The sequence below is a fragment of the Pelobates fuscus genome, chromosome 9 (assembly GCF_036172605.1).
Source record: "Pelobates fuscus isolate aPelFus1 chromosome 9, aPelFus1.pri, whole genome shotgun sequence".
NCBI lineage: Eukaryota > Metazoa > Chordata > Amphibia > Anura > Pelobatidae > Pelobates > Pelobates fuscus.
The window spans coordinates 28,306,921-28,327,475 of NC_086325.1; the positions used below are offsets into that span (position 1 = coordinate 28,306,921).

Below are 20,555 nucleotides of genomic sequence, written 5' to 3' on the forward strand. Positions count from 1 at the left end.
AAGCCACGTCAAACAAAAGTGTTTCTGCTTTGTTCATCTATTCCAGGCTTCCTCAAACTCCGGCCCTCCAGATGTTGCTGAACTACAACTCCCATGATTCTCAGCCCATCTATTTCATTCATAGAATCATGTGAGTTGTAGTTCAGCAACATCTGGAGGGCCGGAGTTTGAGGAAGCCTGATCTATTCTGTTTGCAGGCACAAATTTACTCTCAAATGCTAATCCAGCCACCCAAGACCTGCGAGGCCGAGATAAAGAAACTCAGAGTTGGGGAACGTGCAGATACTTGGATTGGTTAAAACACATCTTCAAAAAGTATAAAAACCACTGTTTTATCTGATTGTAGTGCGCGCCAGCGGAATTACTTGAAAGTGCTAAAACTCTGTCACTTTGTTTTGTAATCCTGCTTCATTGTTCAATAATAACCTTTTTAATTTGGACCAGTTGCTTCACGTGCCTTAACAATTTGGCTATTTTGACCTTAAACGTAAAATATACTTTGAATAACCCTGTAGGACCTAACACAGTCAAGGACAATGGACTACACATTTTAAAGCACAATATGAGGCAAAGTTCTAAAAATGGAGCAATAGGGAGAAACATTGTACTGTGTTCCACTCACTCTCCACCTTTAGAACTTTGATCCAGGATTCTATTTTTTATATATACGGGTCTGTGGAGGTTATACATTGTATAGTTAACAATTGAGCTGGGAAATCCTGGCCCTAGTAGCCAATTTGTAGAGGTTTTTGGCTATAACGCTTTTATAGCCAAATTTTCTTTGATTCCCCAAACACCCAGTTTGGATCATTAATCCCTTCAAGTAGCAACTGTGGTATTGGCTCCAAAATAAGGTACAGGAGGGGAATGAAAGAAAGGACACAAACACTTAGAGGGAAGAGGCATTAAGGGCAGTGGGCTAAAAGCCTTGGTGTTCATTTGTGGTTTTCCAGCTGTTTCTTGGACTGCTAGTACCAAAATACCTTTTACTAGCTTAACGTTATTTGTGACACACACTTTAAGAATTTGGGGTGCCCATACAGGTTGTTAAAGGACCACTCTAGGTACCCAGACCACTTCAGTTTAATGAAGTGGTTTGGGTGCCAGGTCCCTCTAGGGTTAACCCATTTTTTTTTTAAACATAGCAGTTTCAGAGAAACTGCTATGTTTATAAATGGGTTAATCCAGCCTCCAAATCCTCTAGTGGCTGTCTCACTGACAGCCGCTAGAGGCGCTTGCGTGATTCTCACTGTGAAAATCACAGTGAGAGCACGCAAGCGTCCATAGGAAAGCATTGTAAATGCTTTCCTATGAGACTGGCTGAATGCGCGCGCAGCTCTTGCCGCGCATGCGCATTCAGCCGAAAGGGAGGATCGGAGGCGGAGAGGAGGAGGAGAGCTCCCCGCCCGGCGCTGGAATAAAGGTAAGTTTTAACCCTTTCCTCATCCCAGAGCCCGGGGGGAGGGGGTCCCTGAGGGTGGGGCACCCTCAGGGCACTATAGTGGTCCTTTAAGTTGACAAGATAATTTCAAACTTTAAAGGGACACTATAGTCACCCAGACCACTTCAGCTCTCAGGTTTTAACCCTTCAGATGTAAACATAGCAGTTTCAGACAGCCACTAGAGGCATATCTGCGACTCTGAAGGCATATTATGCCTCCATCGCGCAGAGCGTCCATAGGAAAGCATTGAGAAATGCTTTCCTATGGACACTTTGAATGCGCGCGCGGTACTTGCCGCGCATGCGCATTCGGCTCCTGTGACGTCAGCCGGGGGAGCTGACGGAGTGGGAGGAGAGGTCACCAGTTCCGAGGGAGCCCGGCGCTGGATTAAGGTAAGTAGCTGAAGGGGCACTATAGTGTCAGGAAAACCGCTTTGTTTTCCTGACACTATAGTGATCCTTTAAGGCCATATATAGTTGGCATAGCGCATGTTTACCAGTCCCTATTTTGGCTTCCATTTTACATTTCTTGTGTCAAATTCATTGTTTAATTAAACAAAAAAAACCTAATAAATATTACTAAAATAACTAGACCTACTACTTTTTGGAATTAGAGTAAAAGCGTGACGCGGAGGAGAGAGAGCTATCAGATTTATAATTATATGAAATGAGTTTCTAACAGTTTCACTTTTGCTGTGTGCAGCTAGCTGTTTGTTCTCCAATTGTTTATTTAGCTTCTCATGGATGTCTGAGGAGGCAGAAAGAGATTGTAGTTCGGATGAATGATAAATGAAGGGGGACGAAGTCCTGAAGGCTTAGAGAATCTTAAATGCATCAGACTTACTGCTAGGTGTTAGTTTAAATTGGCCGCCCTCAAGCCTTTTGAGGCGAAAAAAAAAAAAAAAATTAAATGGAAAAAATGTATATAAAATAAGAGGCAAGGCAAAAGGACGAATAGCTCCTAAATGTTTTTCCATCGACCTCTTCTCTTACGTGGAGTCAGGTACCCAAATCTTTTTCTCTTGTTAGGAGGTGGTGGGGAAGGGGAACGGGGTGGCTCTGCTGTATCTTCCTTGGTCTCTTCTGCACCAGCTTCGCCTCTCTCATTAGCCTCTCCTTCCTCCTCCTCCTCATCGTCTTCATAACTCACAGGGTCACATGGCTCAGCCTCGGGCTCCGTCTTTGTTGGAAAATAGGTTGAAGGAATAACCCCTGAAGGAGGAGGTGACGTTGGCACCAGTGGTAAAATGGCTGCAAGGACATTGGTCAAACGGTCCATACTTTGACGTAGGGTGTAAGTAAGGTGCCGTATTGCGTCAGCTGTCTCCTGTTGAGCCCTTAGCATAGCAACAGCTGGATCAAAGTGTGGGGTTATCCCATTGGGGGAAAGCATTGGTGATCCTGATCCTTGAGGTGGTGGTGAATGCCCTTCAGATCGGTCGGATGTAGGAGTCATGTGGGGCAACTGGACAATGTTAAGCTGAGATGTTGGGGAAGGGGAATCCTTGGGGTGCAGCAGAATAGGAGCCTCAGGGGAGCAGAATGGGCCACTGAGTGAATTTTCAGCACTGGAGGATCCTGGGCCCAATGGATGGAAATCTGTATGATTATAAAATAAAGAAAAAAGATGAATACATAATTTGGTTGAGAAAGCCCCCAGCCCTGACATACATTTTTCTTTAATGTTCCACATGTCAGGACACCAGTGATAGTCCAGTGTACCCTGAGCGATCTCATTTAATGGAGCTTGTATCATAGCAAGACCATTTTCTCACCAAACAAGAAGTACTCCTAGCAAAGGCTGCACATCATTGTTAGCTGGCACATAATTTTCCAGACCGTGCCTTCCATCCAGTGACATTGACATGTGTTGTGTCACTAGCATGACCCTTTTTTGGCCACACTAACTCCTATCGGACTGTCATACACCACAGTCTTAGGATATGCACATTTTACCCATTTTCATTTTTTGTGTGTGTATCCTTTATAACATTTATTCCAGCTTTTACCTTTCTGTGGGATACTGAGCACAGAGCTACATCAGAGAGCTTAAATAACCCTTTCTTTCTTGCACGTCGGAATACTGGTAGCATTGTTTTTCTTAATATTTGTTTTTAATTGCTTTCGATAACTATAGTATATATTTTTGTATTTTTTCATGGCATTCATGCGCTGCTTTTAACTGATGAACCTTTCTGTGATGATTCTTACCACCCAAGCTCTATGGATTGAGCAAAACCATTAATTTAATTAAGTGCATCTTTTTGCATTTACTCCGTATACGGTGTGCACTATATGTTCTCCTGTTTTCTGTTTTATATACCCTTACAGAGAGAATGCCAGCCAAGTCTATATCCAAGAGTGGGGAATTATACCACTCTATGCTGATTTACTAGAGCCAGTCAGAGACTATGTCATGAGAGTACATTTCATGTCTACTTATGGATATTAAGCCAACTAATATACTACACTATATGGGTGCTTTTCTATTTTCTGTTTGACTCATTACATATTCCATGAGATAGCAAGCTTGGATCAAGAAATACACCTCCCATCCATAAGTAGGGATTAATCTTCTCAAGCACACGAATTGGAGCATATTTCAAGCTCAAGTAAAATGTAAGTGCATTTCCTTATCCTACTTATCCCTACCATACTACAATACATAGTCCTACTTCTGTTTTACTCTTAGTGTTTCATACCAATATTATATCTTTTTTTATATAATATGCATGATCATTCTTACCCTGTCCATTCACCTTCTTGGTTGCAGTATTCTCTCCACCCCCCCAATGTCTTCACAACCCATCTCTAAATCCTGGTGAAGTATCATCAGCGGCTCCTTTAACAGGTCACTAAGTTGCCTACAATTTTTCTAAATTGGTTTTCACTCTGTCTGCACTTCTAAAACAACAACTTGTCTTTCTCTGACTGTGGTCATACCATGTGGGGCATCTTCTAAACCAGTGATACGCAACCTTTGACACTCCAAATGTTGAAGACTACATCTCCCTTTATGCTTTGTCAACATTAAGGTTCTATGGTTGGAGTCCACAACATTTGTATTGCTGAACGTTGCCTACCCCTGCCCTAAACCCATCACATTATATTTAGATGAATTAGGTAAGACCACACACCAATTAATGTTCATCTCCTGAGTATAAAATGGGAGACACCATTAATGCATGGTTGCTAAGTGTGGATCAGATGTCTTATCTGCTCCCTCCTAGTACATTGTATTAGACAGAGGACACCTTGTTTTATGACTTTGTGTCTACCTGACAAGAGACAGGAAAAAAGACACCTCTCTCAATGTAGTTACTGAGCCACTGCTTCTTTATTGCCAGTTAGGACACCTGAGTGTCTGACATTACCTAGCTTTCAGTAGTTATGGGTTAAGTAGAGAAGTAATAATACCTTAAAATGGGTTATCTACTAAACAGTGACCTGTGAACTGTAAAATGTATGAAATTAAGTTTTTAATTCACCATATTTCACCTGTGAAATGAACCCCAAGTGAGGGTACATAGCGCCTTGTATATAGTAAAGTTAATATGGCAGTTCCTATACAAAGCAATTTATACTGTATACTGTGATGTATTGGAGGCTCACCCATTGCACCCAGCCGTGTGGCAGAGCTATAGTGGCCTCTCCCAGCCATCACCCCGGGACCCAAGATGGCGAATATCGTCTCCTCTTCAGCAGTTAGCGAGTCCTCTGCTGTCCCGCTCTGGGTGGAGTGGGGAACACGAGCTAGCTTTTCTTTGGTCCGCCTCTTGAAATCGTTCCAGCGTTTCTGGACCTCTTGGGCTGTGCGTTTCCAACTGGTAATAGCGTTAATCTGAGCGGCAATGCCCTCCCATACACGGCGCCTCTCTGACACACTGAGTCTCCTGCTCTGTGCCCCGTAAAGCAGGGGATAGTGAGCTCGCACCTCTCGGATAAGTATTTGGTTCTCTTCATAGGAGAAACGGGGTTTGCGCAGGCGTGTGACCTCCTCTGTGTCGCCGGACATGGCGGGGCCCCCACTATTCCTGCAATAAACAAATTAAGAAGGAAAAACAAGGAAACCTTGGCTAGCGAAAGTAGGATCTTAATTACTCTACAGCAGGGGTACCCAAAAGGTAGATCTCCAGGTGTTGTAGAACTATAACTCCCATGATGCTTTGTATGCCTTCGTAATGGAAACTGTAGTTTTAAAACATCTACGGATCTACCTTTTGGGCATCCCTGCTCTACAGAATGGCAAGTACATATGTAGAGGGTGACAAGATAGCTCAGTTGATTCCTTCACCAACTGCAGATCCATTGTAAACCCAAGGGTTCAAATACATGAGTACAAATAAGTAATGCCAATATCTATTAATGGACCAAACATCTGATTTTACATGAAAGGGTTTTTAAGCATTTCTAAATTAATTTCCTTAGAAAGAAATAGACCATGTTAAAAAAAATGGTTATTGGTACTGTGAATGGCACACAATGCTATGTGTGTAGCAAAGTTACCAGTATAGAATATGGGAAAGGACACTTGGAGAGTGAGTGCATTACTACAGAATACAGGTCGATGTGTAATTGATACAGGGCAGTGCTTGGCTGCTGAGGGGTGACAAGAATGTATAATTGGTATCGGGTACAGAGGGGTGGCAAGCATAGTTGTAATTAGTACAGCGTACAGGACAATTTAAGGTGCTGAGGGGTGGTAAGTGTATGTTTAATTGGTACAGGGTGCTGACTGGTGGTAAGTGTATGTTTAATTGGTACAGGGTGCTGACTGGTGGTAAGTGTATGTTTAATTGGTACAGGGTGCTGAGTGGTGGTAAGTGTATGTTTAATTGGTACAGGGTGCTGAGTGGTGGTAAGTGTATGTTTAATTGGTACAGGGTGCTGAGTGGTGGTAAGTGTATGTTTAATTGGTACAGGGTGCTGAGTGGTGGTAAGTGTATGCTTAATTGGTACAGGGTGCTGAGTGGTGGTAAGTGTATGTTTAATTGGTACAGGGTGCTGAGTGGTGGTAAGTGTATGTTTAATTGGTACAGGGTGCTGAGTGGTAAGTGTATGTTTAGTTTGGACAGGGTGCTAAGGGGTGGTACGTTTATATTTAATTGGTACAGGGTACTGAGGGGTGGTAAGTTTATATTTAATTGGTACAGGGTACTGAGGGGTGGTAAGTTTATATTTAATTGGTAAAGGGTGCTGATGGGTGGCAAGTAGAACAGAGTACAGGGCTCTCTGGAGTACTGAATAGGTGGTAAGTGTGTGTGTAATTGTACAGGGCACAGCGTGGATGGTGAGGGGTGGTAAGTGTGTGTAATTGGCACAAGGCACTGTTTTGGTGCTTAGTGATGGTAAGTGTAATTAATACAGTTCTCTGTGTGGGTGCTCAGGGTGTTGGTGTATGTGTAATTAGTACTGGGTGTTGTGTGGGTGCTCAGGGTGTTGGTGTATGTGTAATTAGTACTGGGTGTTGTGTGGGTGCTCAGGGTGTTGGTGTATGTGTAATTAGTACTGGGTGTTGTGTGGGTGCTCAGGGTGTTGGTGTATGTGTAATTAGTACTGGGTGTTTTGTGGGTGTTCAGGGTGTTGGTGTATGTGTAATTAGTACTGGGTGTTGTGTGGGTGCTCAGGGTGTTGGTGTATGTGTAATTAGTACTGGGTGTTGTGTGGGTGCTCAGGGTGTTGGTGTATGTGTAATTAGTATTGGGTGTTGTGTGGGTGCTCAGGGTGTTGGTGTATGTGTAATTAGTACTGGGTGTTCAGGGTGTTGTTGTATGTGTAATTAGTACTGGGTGTTGTGTGGGTGCTCAGGGTGTTGGTGTATGTGTAATTAGTACTGGGTGTTGTGTGGGTGCTCAGGGTGTTGGTGTATGTGTAATTAGTACTGGGTGTTGTGTGGGTGCTCAGGGTGTTGGTGTATGTGTAATTAGTACTGGGTGTTGTGTGGGTGCTCAGGGTGTTGGTGTATGTGTAATTAGTACTGGGTGTTGTGTGGGTGCTCAGGGTGTTGGTGTATGTGTAATTAGTACTGGGTGTTGTGTGGGTGCTCAGGGTGTTGGTGTATGTGTAATTAGTACTGGGTGTTGTGTGGGTGCTCAGGGTGTTGGTGTATGTGTGATTAGTACTGGGTGTTGTGTGGGTGCTCAGGGTGTTGGTGTATGTGTAATTAGTACTGGGTGTTGTGTGGGTGCTCAGGGTGTTGGTGTATGTGTAATTAGTACTGGGTGTTGTGTGGGTGCTCAGGGTGTTGGTGTATGTGTAATTAGTACTGGGTGTTGTGTGGGTGCTCAGGGTGTTGGTGTATGTGTAATTAGTACTGGGTGTTGTGTGGGTGCTCAGGGTGTTGGTGTATGTGTAATTAGTACTGGGTGTTGTGTGGGTGCTCAGGGTGTTGGTGTATGTGTAATTAGTACTGGGTGTTGTGTGGGTGTTCAGGGTGTTGGTGTATGTGTAATTAGTACTGGGTGTTGTGTGGGTGCTCAGGGTGTTGGTGTATGTGTAATTAGTACTGGGTGTTGTGTGGGTGCTCAGGGTGTTGGTGTATGTGTAATTAGTATTGGGTGTTGTGTGGGTGCTCAGGGTGTTGGTGTATGTGTAATTAGTACTGGGTGTTGTGTGGGTGCTCAGGGTGTTGGTGTATGTGTAATTAGTACTGGGTGTTGTGTGGGTGCTCAGGGTGTTGGTGTATGTGTAATTAGTACTGGGTGTTGTGTGGGTGCTCAGGGTGTTGGTGTATGTGTAATTAGTACTGGGTGTTGTGTGGGTGTTCAGGGTGTTGGTGTATGTGTAATTAGTACTGGGTGTTGTGTGGGTGCTCAGGGTGTTGGTGTATGTGTAATTAGTACTGGGTGTTGTGTGGGTGCTCAGGGTGTTGGTGTATGTGTAATTAGTATTGGGTGTTGTGTGGGTGCTCAGGGTGTTGGTGTATGTGTAATTAGTACTGGGTGTTGTGTGGGTGCTCAGGGTGTTGGTGTATGTGTAATTAGTACTGGGTGTTGTGTGGGTGCTCAGGGTGTTGGTGTATGTGTAATTAGTACTGGGTGTTGTGTGGGTGCTCAGGGTGTTGGTGTATGTGTAATTAGTACTGGGTGTTGTGTGGGTGCTCAGGGTGTTGGTGTATGTGTAATTAGTACTGGGTGTTGTGTGGGTGCTCAGGGTGTTGGTGTATGTGTGATTAGTACTGGGTGTTGTGTGGGTGCTCAGGGTGTTGGTGTATGTGTAATTAGTACTGGGTGTTGTGTGGGTGCTCAGGGTGTTGGTGTATGTGTAATTAGTACTGGGTGTTGTGTGGGTGCTCAGGGTGTTGGTGTATGTGTAATTAGGACTGGGTGTTGTGTGGGTGCTCAGGGTGTTGGTGTATGTGTAATTAGTACTGGGTGTTGTGTGGGTGCTCAGGGTGTTGGTGTATGTGTGATTAGTACTGGGTGTTGTGTGGGTGCTCATGGTGTTGGTGTATGTGTAATTAGTACTGGGTGTTGTGTGGGTGCAAATCAAACTCTTCTGTGTACAGGGTGCAGTGTAAGTGTATTAGAGTTATAAGCAGTGTATGTGTGATTAAAGAAGGCGTACAGTGCAGGATACTCTATATGTAGAGATTGAGTAGAAGATGTTTGTGCAATGCGCATGTGGGGTTGGCTTCATTAAGGTGCTGTGTGTGCAGACACTGATTAGCACAGTGAGCACTGTGTGCAGGAAAGCATTAGATAGTCCTGACCATTTAACTTTCATTGAAAGGATGAAAGACTATTGAGGTGGATGTTGCTATTACCCAACTTAATGGCACATATTTTATTGATCTCAGAAGAATGAGTAGAGATTGCCTGTCATTTTTTTTCTGTGACCCTAAGGATTGAACAAGCTTCATGGTTGAGAGTTAATTTAAGCCTTACGATACAAAACAGTGCAATAAGCAAGTGGGACAGAGACACGAGGAGCAATTGGCAGTGCAGAATGCTGCGGGGATGTAGCAGTGATTAGCTTAATTCACTAAAGGGAGATGATAGTACAGGGTGCTGCGGGGATGGAGTAGTGGTTAGCAAAAGGTGCAGTGTAGAATGTGGTGGGAATTAAAGTGTAATTTGCATAGGATACAGTGCAGGGAACGGTTAGTGCAGGATGTGGTGGGAATGCAGTAGTGATTAGCACAGGGTGCAGTGCTAACCGTGAATAGCACAGAAGAGCACGGTGGGAGTTAGTTTAGATTATTGTGGAAATGTGTTAGTAATTAGCTCAGGAGAGTGTGGGATTCTGGGGGAATGCAGCAGTAAGCAGCACAGGGAATTAGTGTAGAATGTAGTAGTGATTAAGCACAGGATGGGGTGGGAATGTATAAGTGATTGGCACAAGATGCCATAAGAATGTACTTAGTGCACGATGCTGTGCGAATGTAGTAGTTAGTAGCGCAGAATGCTGTGGAAATGTAGTAGTGATTAGCGCAGGATTCTTTGGGCATGTAGTAGTGATTAGCACAGGATGGGGTGGGAATGTAGTAGTGATTAGCGCAAGATGCTGTGGGAATGTAGTAGTGATTAGCGCAGGCTGCTGTGGGAATGTAGTAGTGATTAGTGCACGATGCTGTGGGAATGTAGTAGTGAGTAGCGCAGAATGCTGTGGAAATGTAGTAGTGATTAGCGCAAGATGCTGTGGGAATGTAGTAGTGATTAGTGCAGGATGCTGTGTGAATGTAGTAGTGATTAGCGCAGGATACTGTGGGAATGTAGTAGTGATTAGTGCAGAATGTTGTGGGAATGTAGTAGTGGTTACCGCAGGATGGGGTGGGAATGTAGTAGTGAGTAGCGCAGGATGGGGTGGGAATGTAGTAGTGAGTAGCGCAGGATGGGGTGGGTATGTAGTAGTAATTACCGCAGGATGGGGTGGGAATGTAGTAGTGAGTAGCGCAGGATGGGGTGGGAATGTAGTAGTGAGTAGCGCAGAATGCTGTGGGAATGTAGTAGTGATTAGCGCAGGATTAGGTGGGAATGTAGTAGTGATTAGCGCAGAATACTGTGGGAATGTAGCAGTGATTACCGCAGGATGCAGTAAGAATGTAGTAGTGATTAGCTCAGGATGTGCTGGTAATGTAGTAGTGATTAGCACAGGATGCCTTAGGAATGTAGTAGTGAGTAGCGCAGGATGGGGTGGGAATGTAGTAGTGAGTAGCGCAGGATGGGGTGGGTATGTAGTAGTAATTACCGCAGGATGGGGTGGGAATGTAGTAGTGAGTAGCGCAGGATGGGGTGGGAATGTAGTAGTGAGTAGCGCAGAATGCTGTGGGAATGTAGTAGTGATTAGCGCAGGATTAGGTGGGAATGTAGTAGTGATTAGCGCAGAATACTGTGGGAATGTAGCAGTGATTACCGCAGGATGCAGTAAGAATGTAGTAGTGATTAGCTCAGGATGTGCTGGTAATGTAGTAGTGATTAGCACAGGATGCCTTAGGAATGTAGTAGTGAGAAGCGCAGGATGCTGGGGGAATTTAGTAGTGATTAGTGCAGAATGCTGTGAGAATGTAGTAGTGATTAGCGCAGGATGGGGTGGAAATGTAGTAGTGATTAGCGCAGGATGCTGTGGAAATTTAGTATTGATTAGCGCAGGATGCTGGGGGAATTTAGTAGTGATTAGCGCAGGATGCTGGGGGAATTTAGTAGTGATTAGCACGGGATGCTGTAGGAATGTAGAAGTAATTAGTGCAGGATGGGGTGGGAATGTAGTAGTGATTAGCGCAGGATGCTGTAGGAATGTAGTAGTGATTAGCGCAGAATGCTGTGGGAATGTAGTAGTGATTCGCGCAGGATGCTGTGGGAATGTAGTAGGGATTCGCGCAGGATGCTGTAGGAATGTAGTAGTGATTAGCGCAGGATGAGGGTGGGAATGTAGTAGTGATTAGCGCAGGATGGGGTGGAACTGTAGTAGTGATTAGCACAGGATGCTGTAAGAATGTAGTAGGGATTAGTGCAGGATGCTGTAAGAATGTAGTAGAGATTAGTGCAGGATACTGTGGGAATGTAGTAGTGACACAGTGCTCCCCCTGCATGTAGTGTCTAGGTATACAGTGCTCCACCTGCATGTAGTGTCCAGTGACACAGTGTTCCCCCGACATGTATTGTCCAGTGACACAGTGCTCCCCCTGCATGTAGTGTCCAGTGACAGTGCTCCCCATGCACGTAGCTTCCAGGTACACAGTGCTCCCCCTGCATGTAGTGTCCAGTGACTCAGCGCTCAACCTGCATGTATTTTCCAGGTACACAGTGCTCCCCCTGCATGAAGTGTCCAGGTACACAGTGCTCCCCCTGCATGTAGTGTCCAGGTACACAGTGCTCCCCCTGCATGTAGTGTCCAGATACACAGTGCTCCCCCTGCATGTATTTTCCAGGTACACAGCGCTTTCCCTGCATGTAGTGTCCAGGTACACAGTGCTCCCCCTGCATGTAGTATCCAGGTACACAGTGCTCCCCCTGCATGTAGTGTCCAGGTACACAGTGCTCTCCCTGCATGTAGTGTCTTGGTACACAGTGCTCCCCCTGCATGTAGTATCCAGGTACACAGTGCTCCCCCTGCATGTAGTGTCCAGGTACATAGTGTTCCCCCTCCATGTAGTGTACAGATTCACAGTGCTCTCCCTGCATGTTGTGTCCAGGTACACAGTGCTCCCCCTGTACGTAGTGTCCAGGTACACAGTGCTCCCCCTGCATGTAGTGTCCAGGTACATAGTGCTCCCCCTGCATGTAGTGTCCAGGTACACAGTGCTCCCCCTGCATGTAGTGTCCAGGTACACAGTGCTCCCCCTGCATGTAGTGTCCAGATACACAGTGCTCCAGCTGCATGTATTTTCCAGGTACACAGTGCTCCCCCTGCATGTAGTGTCCAGGTACACAGTGCTCCCCCTGCATGTAGTGTCCAGTTACACAGCGCTTTCCCTGCATGTAGTGTCCAGGTACACAGTGCTCTCCCTGCATGTAGTGTCTTGGTACACAGTGCTCCCCCTGCATGTAGTATCCAGGTACACAGTGCTCCCCCTGCATGTAGTGTCCAGGTACATAGTGTTCCCCCTCCATGTAGTGTACAGATTCACAGTGCTCTCCCTGCATGTTGTGTCCAGGTACACAGTGCTCCCCCTGCATGTAGTGTCCAGGTACACAGTGTTCCCCCTGCATGTAGTGTCCAGGTACACAGTGCTCCCCTGCATGTAGTGTCCAGGTACACAGTGCTCCCCTGCATGTAGTGTCCAGGTACACAGTGCTCCCCCTGTATATAGTGTCCAGGTACACAGTGCTCCCCCTTCATGTAGTGTCCAGTGACACAGTGCTCCCCCTGCATGTATTTTCCAGGTACACAGCGCTTTCCCTGCATGTAGTGTCCAGGTACACAGTGCTCTCCCTGCATGTAGTGTCTAGGTACACAGTGCTCCCCCTGCATGTAGTACCCAGGTACACAGTGCTCTCCCTGCATGTAGTGTCTAGGTACACAGTGCTCCCCCTGCATGTAGTACCCAGATACACAGTGCTCCCCCTGCATGTAGTGTCCAGGTACACAGTGCTCCCCCTGTATGTTGTGTCCAGGTACACAGTGCTCCCCCTGTATGTTGTGTCCAGGTACACAGTGCTCCCCCTGCATGTAGTGTCCAGGTACACAGTGCTCCCCCTGTATGTTGTGTCCAGGTACACAGTGCTCCCCCTGTACGTAGTGTCCAGGTACACAGTGCTCCCCCTGCACGTAGTGTCCAGGTACACAGTGCTCCCCCTGCACGTAGTGTCCAGGTACACAGTGCTCCCCCTGCACGTAGTGTCCAGGTACACAGTGCTCCCCCTGCACGTAGTGTCCAGGTGCACAGTGCTCCCCCTGCATGTAGTGTCCAGGTACATAGTGCTCCCCCTGCATGTAGTGTCCAGGTACACAGTGCTCCCCCTGCATGTAGTGTCCAGGTACACAGTGTTCCCCCTGCATGTAGTGTCCAGGTACACAGTGCTCCCCCTGCATGTAGTGTCCAGGTACACAGTGCTCCCCCTGCATGTAGTGTCCAGGTACACAGTGCTCCCCCTGCATGTAGTGTCCAGTGACACAGTGCTCCCCCTGCATGTAGTGTCCAGGTACACAGTGTTCCCAGCACAGGAGCTTGTCCAGTATGGGGCAGTGGGTGTAAAGAGTTAGTGCTAACAGAATATAGGGAGGGGTGTCTCCAAGAAAGCTTGCTGTGAGTGTGTGCAGGGGGTTATAGGGTGCACAGTCTGGAACTGTTACACTATGTATCAATATTCCCAGGATACTGTGTCCAAGGAGAACTCCTTGTGTCATTGGCTGCTCAGTTTGATATGTGTGGGTAGAAGAGGGGTAAATAAAGGTTGGTGTGTGCAGATGATACTGTCTGTCTCACCTATCTGCTGCCTTCTCTGCTCCACCTCTTCCTCTTCCTCCCCTTGTAACCCTTTGCACAGCAGAGCATGCTCTGCATTGCGTCACTGCAACCCCCTCCCCTCTCCTCCACACCACTCTGGCATGAACACAAAGGATTCTGGGAGATATCTCATGGAGCTTTCATTATCCACCCCCTGCAACAATGTGGTTATTCCTGTAAATGTCCAGAAGGGGACAGTGTTGCTCTTCCGTCTCCATGCTACGTATCTTCACTCATTATTTTATGAATATGTTTTCAAATGAGACACAATTTGTTCCTTGATTTATATATTAGGTTTAGCAGAATATTAAATCAAGATCTGTATTTTTCTTCGCATGGACCATCACCACTTTTTAAATTCACAGATTATTATGGTCCCTAAAATCACTGCCTCTTCCTTGAACAGTTAAATTTGGTAACAAACAAGTCTTAGGGTGTGCCAGGATGATATACCTTGAAATAACTTGACTCACATGCAGCAGATTGGTATAACTGAGAGAATTCCATATTTCGGGACTGGACGTCCAATGCTGTCAATCAGAACATTCATTCTGATCATTGTAGATCCATTCGGTGCTGAGCAGAGTTCTCATCATCAGTGTGGGTTTATTTCCTGCTTGACTGAGTCCAAGGGGCATGCTTGCAAAGTCCCAATTTACACGGAGTGTAATTTAATAATATGGTGATTGAAAAAAACAATTAAAAGCACAATCTTTAGCCAACATTTAGTTAACTATGAGTTTGTGTGAAAAGATACGACTGTTCTTTCCCAGGTTTACCTTGTTCTAGTTATACTGGTCACAGGTTCCGTTGGATTATGCTCCAACTGCAGAAGTCTATGAAACAAGTACCGTTTAGTTGGGGAATGGCAGCTTTAATAATCGGATGCCTTACAGGGCTAATTACTAAATGAGAGTTCAAGGTAGCTGAAGTGAAAGCATAGCGGTCAAAGAATTGTTCCAGTATGGCTAGTTTGATCTTCGATTTGAAAGGCACTTTGAATCTGATTTTGGATTCTCATTATAGTTAGAGTGTGCCACTAGCCCCATGGGGAGAGCATTTATAAAATATATTGCTCCAATGAATAAAAAGCTTTATCAGTTCCATTCATTCTCCTAAATGCACCCGGGTGCTTGGTGTCCGAGATCGGCAGTCCCTTTCAGGATTAGTCATTTTCTCAGAGAAGCCTACAGTTTCATGTATTCAATAAACTGGGAATGCAGAGAACTGATGGGGAATTGCAAAGCTAACATCCAAAATGGAAAACAAAATCTCCAACTCTCTCAATTCTCTACAATTCTTTGTTTAGTGCATAAACCCCACAGTCTGCTACTAATAGTTGTCATGGAGAAGAGCTGTGTTTTTATGTCACAGCATTCTCTGCCCAGTCACCTTGCCAATCCGTCATAGAAACGGAGGCACATATTTATAAAAAGCAGGGGCAAAGCGCTAAATGTAGAAAAATCACCATGGAAACAGAGTTTGACAGCAAATAAGAACATACTGGATCATCTAGTCTGGTTATTCTCTAAGTGCAACCCGAGCAACCTGTTACCTATTACACTTATATTCAAATGTTATATCCCTTCATCGTTTGCTCCTCGCACCATCTCTGCTGGGAGTTTCTTCTCTGCATCCACCACACTTTCACAGTTAGAAATTTACTGGTAATTTAAAATTTTAGGCCAACATGTTATCCAGCTTGGCTGTTTTCGTTTAAATCTGTTCATTGCTGACAAAAAAACAAACGTATTTGTGTTGCCTAATCCTCAATAAACAACTAATGGGAGCTGTGAAATTGGGTTTTGAGAGGACGTGGCTGGAGGGCTGCATGTGAGCCCAGCAAACAGACAGGGTGACGGACAACCCTGTAAGACAGTCGATAAGGTTGTGACAAATGTGCTTTCATCAGAGCAGGGCCGGATTTACATGTCTGGTGCCTGTAGGCACAAAATTCAAATTCGGCTGTGCATGGCCATCTTTGATGTCTCTGTGTGGCCGCCTGGATGTCCGCGCATGGAGGCTGTGGCTATGGTACACAAACGTAATGATACATGTATATAACCACTGTGAAGGCTTTCTGTAACCACCCTATTGAATGTAAATAGACAGCTTACAATGAATAAGTGACCATCTTGGCATCCCTATGGGGCCGCCCCTCTGTATATATGTAACCGACTTGTAAAATGTGCATGGCTAACTCGGCATCTTTACTAGACCTTCTCAGAGTCTAAGCAAAATCGATTGAATATGTTTCCCTATGTATATGTCAACATGAGCAATGTGCTCACTTTTGTACCTAGTATGTGCATGACCTGACAAATAAAGAATTTTTTTTAAAAAATTGTATTAACTTCGTAAAGATTTGTTTTCATTTATTTGAATGTCTTAATCGTATTAACTCTTTCCTTTCACTCTTCCATGCATTGTATAATTAAATAGTAAGTACAGACCATGCATGATTTCAGCTGGCTCTGTCTTTTGAGATGTGCCTCTTCTCCATGGGTTATTGAAGGGTTATTTCAACCCTCTGCTTGGATCTTTGCTCACCTGGAATCCAGAACCTGGCAAAGCTCCTGGTGCTGATCTTCCGTGCCCCCTTCGATGTCACAGGGGCCACACGCAGTCCAATCACAAGTTTCTCATAGAGAAGTGGCGAAGCTAATGTGCAATTGAGGAAGGCAGGAGGAAGTGCCCACAGGGAGAAAGGATTAGATTGGAGGGGAGAGCAAGCTTCCCCTTGCATGCACTCTGCCTGCAAGTAGAAGAATTCTACATCAGCGTACAGTGCACACTGACACAGATGTAGAAATGATATTAGGCAGCCCAGATCTGCCCTGATCGTCCTCCTTGGCTGATATCAATTACGTTTTCCCATGGGAAAACGTTTGATTGGCTAAAATAGTCAATTCTGATGGTATTAGCCAAGGAGGTGGCCTGGGGGGGTGGAACCAAATGCCAACCTGGCCAATCCGCATCTCCTCAACGTATCTCTATGAGGAAAGTTCAGGGTCTCCATGCAGAGGGCGGAGACACTGAATGTCAGTGCTGCACAGTGTGCAGCATTGCCCCAGGAAGCACCTCTAGGAGCCATCTGAGGAGTGGCTACAGGAGGTGTCCCTAGGCTGTGATGTAAACACTGCCTTTTCTCTGAAAAGACAGTGCTTACTGCAAAAAGCCTGCAAGGACTGATTATACTCACCAGAACCATTACAATAAGCTGTAGTTGTTCTGGCGACTTTAGTGTCCCTTTAAATATACAGGTAGACAGGGTTAAATCATTTTTATTCGGTTTGCTTTCCCTACAATAAGTAAATATTTATTCCCTTTATAAAATGACTTACTGAATTCAAAGTGTCAAATTATCTGAACTGCAAAAGTTTGCAAAGTCAGCAATGCTCTCAGTTGGGCTACTCTGCCTTTACGTTTAAAATTCCCTTTAAATTCTCACTTCAGTGAATAACCCTGATATATTTATTTTCAGATTCTACTCATAGCTAAGGATGCCCTGTTAGCATTTCAGTTTATCTGTTTTCATGTTAGCTGTTTTTGATTAGTTTCTATTGTCCCCCAGCCAAGTTTGAAATTATATTCCTGCGGCAAATCCATGTTGTTTTTGGATCCTTTTAAATGGTGGATTTTATGTGTTACATCTGTTTTAATTTCCCTGTGATAGAAGACAGATTGGCAGCTCTATAATTACCCCCACTTCTCTCCCTCCTCCTCCTTTTACAGATTGGCACATTATGGGCAATTTTCCCATCATCTGGAAGGTGTCCTGTCATCTTCGACTGGATAAAAATATCAGCCAATGGTACAGTCAGAACGTGTAACATTTGTAAGCATGAGATCCATGGACATGTTGTGGGGTAATTTCTATGACATTATTACATCTTTTAATGCTGATTGCAGCATATTGTCCGTTTTGCACAAAAATAAAGTTCATGCAATGCGCCAATTCTAAGCATGAACACAGCTTTTTTTTGCTTGGGTTTGCCAGATAATCAGAAGCCCCTTTTCTGGCTATTATGCCCTCTTCATACCCACACTCACACTTTATAGACTCCAGATTGTGACGTTCAGCATGAGCAGAGAGCAAGGACTTCACTCTATACCTTATATTGAAAATTATAAAAGGGTTGTAATCGGAAAGTAGTGCAACGTTCTTAGAATCCAGTGAAATCCGCAGGGGCATTGCAGAAGCGATAACATCACAAATGCAACTTTGCACCAGTTTTCTGATCATGATACATTTATACATATCCCTTTTGTATTTAGAGTCATTCTTTCCCAACCATTTATTTTATTTTCGAGGGACGAGGAACACAATTCTGTGATTATACCAGCTACGTTATAGCCAATCCGGAAGTTTGAAGCATTCAACTTTATTGCACTCCACATCCCATACATCCTCTGCACACACTGTGCTGGTTAGTCCTTCTGTGTTTAGGGATAGCCTTTTTCGCAAGTTTTTGCCACTGCTAGGTTTTCTTATGTACCTATGACTTCCACAACTACATCATTCTTAGACAGCATCCTCCGTGCAAGAAAAGCGAGAGCACATTGGTACTCCCTACTTCTGTTCAGTTGATGTATACAGAATACATTTTGTCCTTGAGATGCCATGGACTACAACTACCATCATTCACTGAACACAGGCTTAACCAGTATTACTGCTCACAAGGTTATGGCTTGTCCGTTTCTAAGAATACTAATTCGGTCATTCAGTTTTTACAGGGTGAGTCCGTTTTATCGCATGAAAGTCACTACACACAGGTTCAAAGTTAGTCTATGTCACTACATACGGGGTGTGTGTGATAGGGTTTATCCATTAACCAGGGACTGGTGGGGAAAATCAAATTATAGTGATTACTATAGCACCGTTGGAAAATGTTTATAAAGCGGCTCTTGTGTGCTGCATTTTGCAATGCAGGTTCCACTGTCTTAAACGTTAAAGGAAACATGGAAAAACAAAACTATTTTGGTATTTATTGTAGTGAATTTGGATGCACATAATGGATTTATCCCAGTCTAGCAAATTTCCTTCAGGGTAATTTAGTGTCTTAAAAAAAAAATAACCCCCTCCCCCCAAAAAGCAACAAACAAAAGATCTCTGAACTCTCGATAAGACTGTAAATTCAGACAATTGTCAGTCAGTGAATTGCCCCCGCATTGCTCAGTTCAACGGTTTATTTGGGAGTTTCAGTATGATTTCACTTCTGATAACTTTCTCACAAGATAGAAATGAAAAGCCCAGGAGGGTCCTCAAGATTTCCCCATTTGCCCTTTACTTCCTCCTATGCCAATATATTTGCATCCTTCTTAGCTACAACATACTCAGCTTCCACTCACATATCTTAATCTCCTGGTCTGCATGAGGACAGAAGGCATCTATCAAACAAGTCAAAACACGCTGCATCTACACAAACGGGCTGCAATACAATACAGCCGAATGGTTGTTTGGAAACTGATGTTGCACTGTTAATTTACAACCTTATATCACAACTGAAGGGCCAATGCCTCCAGTAGGTTTGTCAGTATGCATATTATAAGGGCTATGAATATTTCAAGAAATCCCTAATAAATGTGCGGGAATAGCAGGTAATGACTGCCAAATCTTGGCCTAGGGGACAGGTACAAACAAATTGCCTTTTTTTTTCGACATGCAATTCACAGAATTCTGTGTGGACACTGCACAGTTTACACCGATCAGTCAAAACAATAAAACCACCTGCCTAATATTGTGTAGGTCCCCCTCGTATTGCCAAAACCGCTTTGGTGTGTTAGCGCATGGACTCCTCAAGACCACTAAATGTGTCCTGTGGTATCTGGCACCAAGACATTACTTTGTTCCAGCACATCCCATTGATGCTTAATGTGGGGAATCTGGAGTCCAGGACCCAATGTTTCCCAGCAGAACATTGCCCAGAGCATAACACTGCCTCCACTGGCCTGCCTACTTCCCATTATGCCATCTCTTCTCCAGGTAAACTACATACACGCACTCGGCCGTCCACCTGATCTAAAAGAACATGTGATTCATCAGACCAGGCCACCTTCTATTGCTCCATGGTCCCGTTCTGACTCTCACGTCCCCATTGAAGGTGCTTTTGGCTATGGACAGGGGTCATCATGGGCACTCTATCCCTGAACCATGCAATGGTAATTATTGCAAGTTTTGAGAAAGTGCTATACTTACCTCCCAGGGTTAACTCCACCTCTAGTGGGACTTCTGGGTGGAACTGACGCTGGACATCCTTCCTCTCTGCACGAGGACATCCAGCGTTACCCGAAACCCCATAGGAAAGCATTATACAATGCATTCCTATGGTGAAGTCCTAATGCAAGTGCATTAGATTCCCCCCCGCTGATGTCGACAGAGGTGGAGCCTTGAACCAGCACCACATTGATACTGGAATCAGGCAAGTGACAGAGGGGTTTTTAAACCCATTCTGTACCATGGGGGGAGGGGGGCAGGGATTTTGTGCGAGCGACGGGGGCGCTATAGTCCCTGAAAAACAACTTTGTGTTCCTGGCACTATAGTTTTCCTTTAAGTTTTTCAGCAATTCTGTTTAATCGACCAGACAGGCTAGCCTTCATTCCCCACATGCATCAATAAGCCTAACCACTGCATACCGGGAAGACCCCACAAGACTGGCCATTTTGGAGATGCTCTGACGTTTAGCCATCACTATTTGGCTCTTGTCAAAATCACTCACACCTTT

At 44.8% G+C, this 20,555-nt stretch overlaps 1 protein-coding gene across 1 annotated transcript; it reads right to left on the bottom strand.

Moving 5' to 3' along the window:
* Positions 1-1,775: 1,775 nt before the first annotated feature.
* Positions 1,776-13,824, bottom strand: MYPOP (Myb related transcription factor, partner of profilin). The gene is made up of 3 exons (XM_063431733.1): positions 13,809-13,824; positions 5,054-5,475; positions 1,776-3,040 (listed from the first exon to the last, which is right to left on the bottom strand). Exons 2-3 carry the CDS (start codon positions 5,454-5,456, stop codon positions 2,403-2,405), a joined length of 1,041 nt encoding a protein of 346 aa, XP_063287803.1. The 5' UTR covers positions 5,457-5,475; positions 13,809-13,824; the 3' UTR covers positions 1,776-2,402.
* Between the last annotated feature and the right edge of the window lie 6,731 nt (positions 13,825-20,555).

Coding starts and splice junctions, on each gene's coding strand:
- MYPOP (XM_063431733.1), bottom strand. CDS start 5,456: ATGTCCGGCGACACAGAGGAGGTCACACGCCTGCGCAAACCCCGTTTC. Junction 3,041..5,053: donor CACACGGCTGGGTGCAATGG/GTGAGCCTCCAA, acceptor ATAATCATACAG/ATTTCCATCCATTGGGCCCA.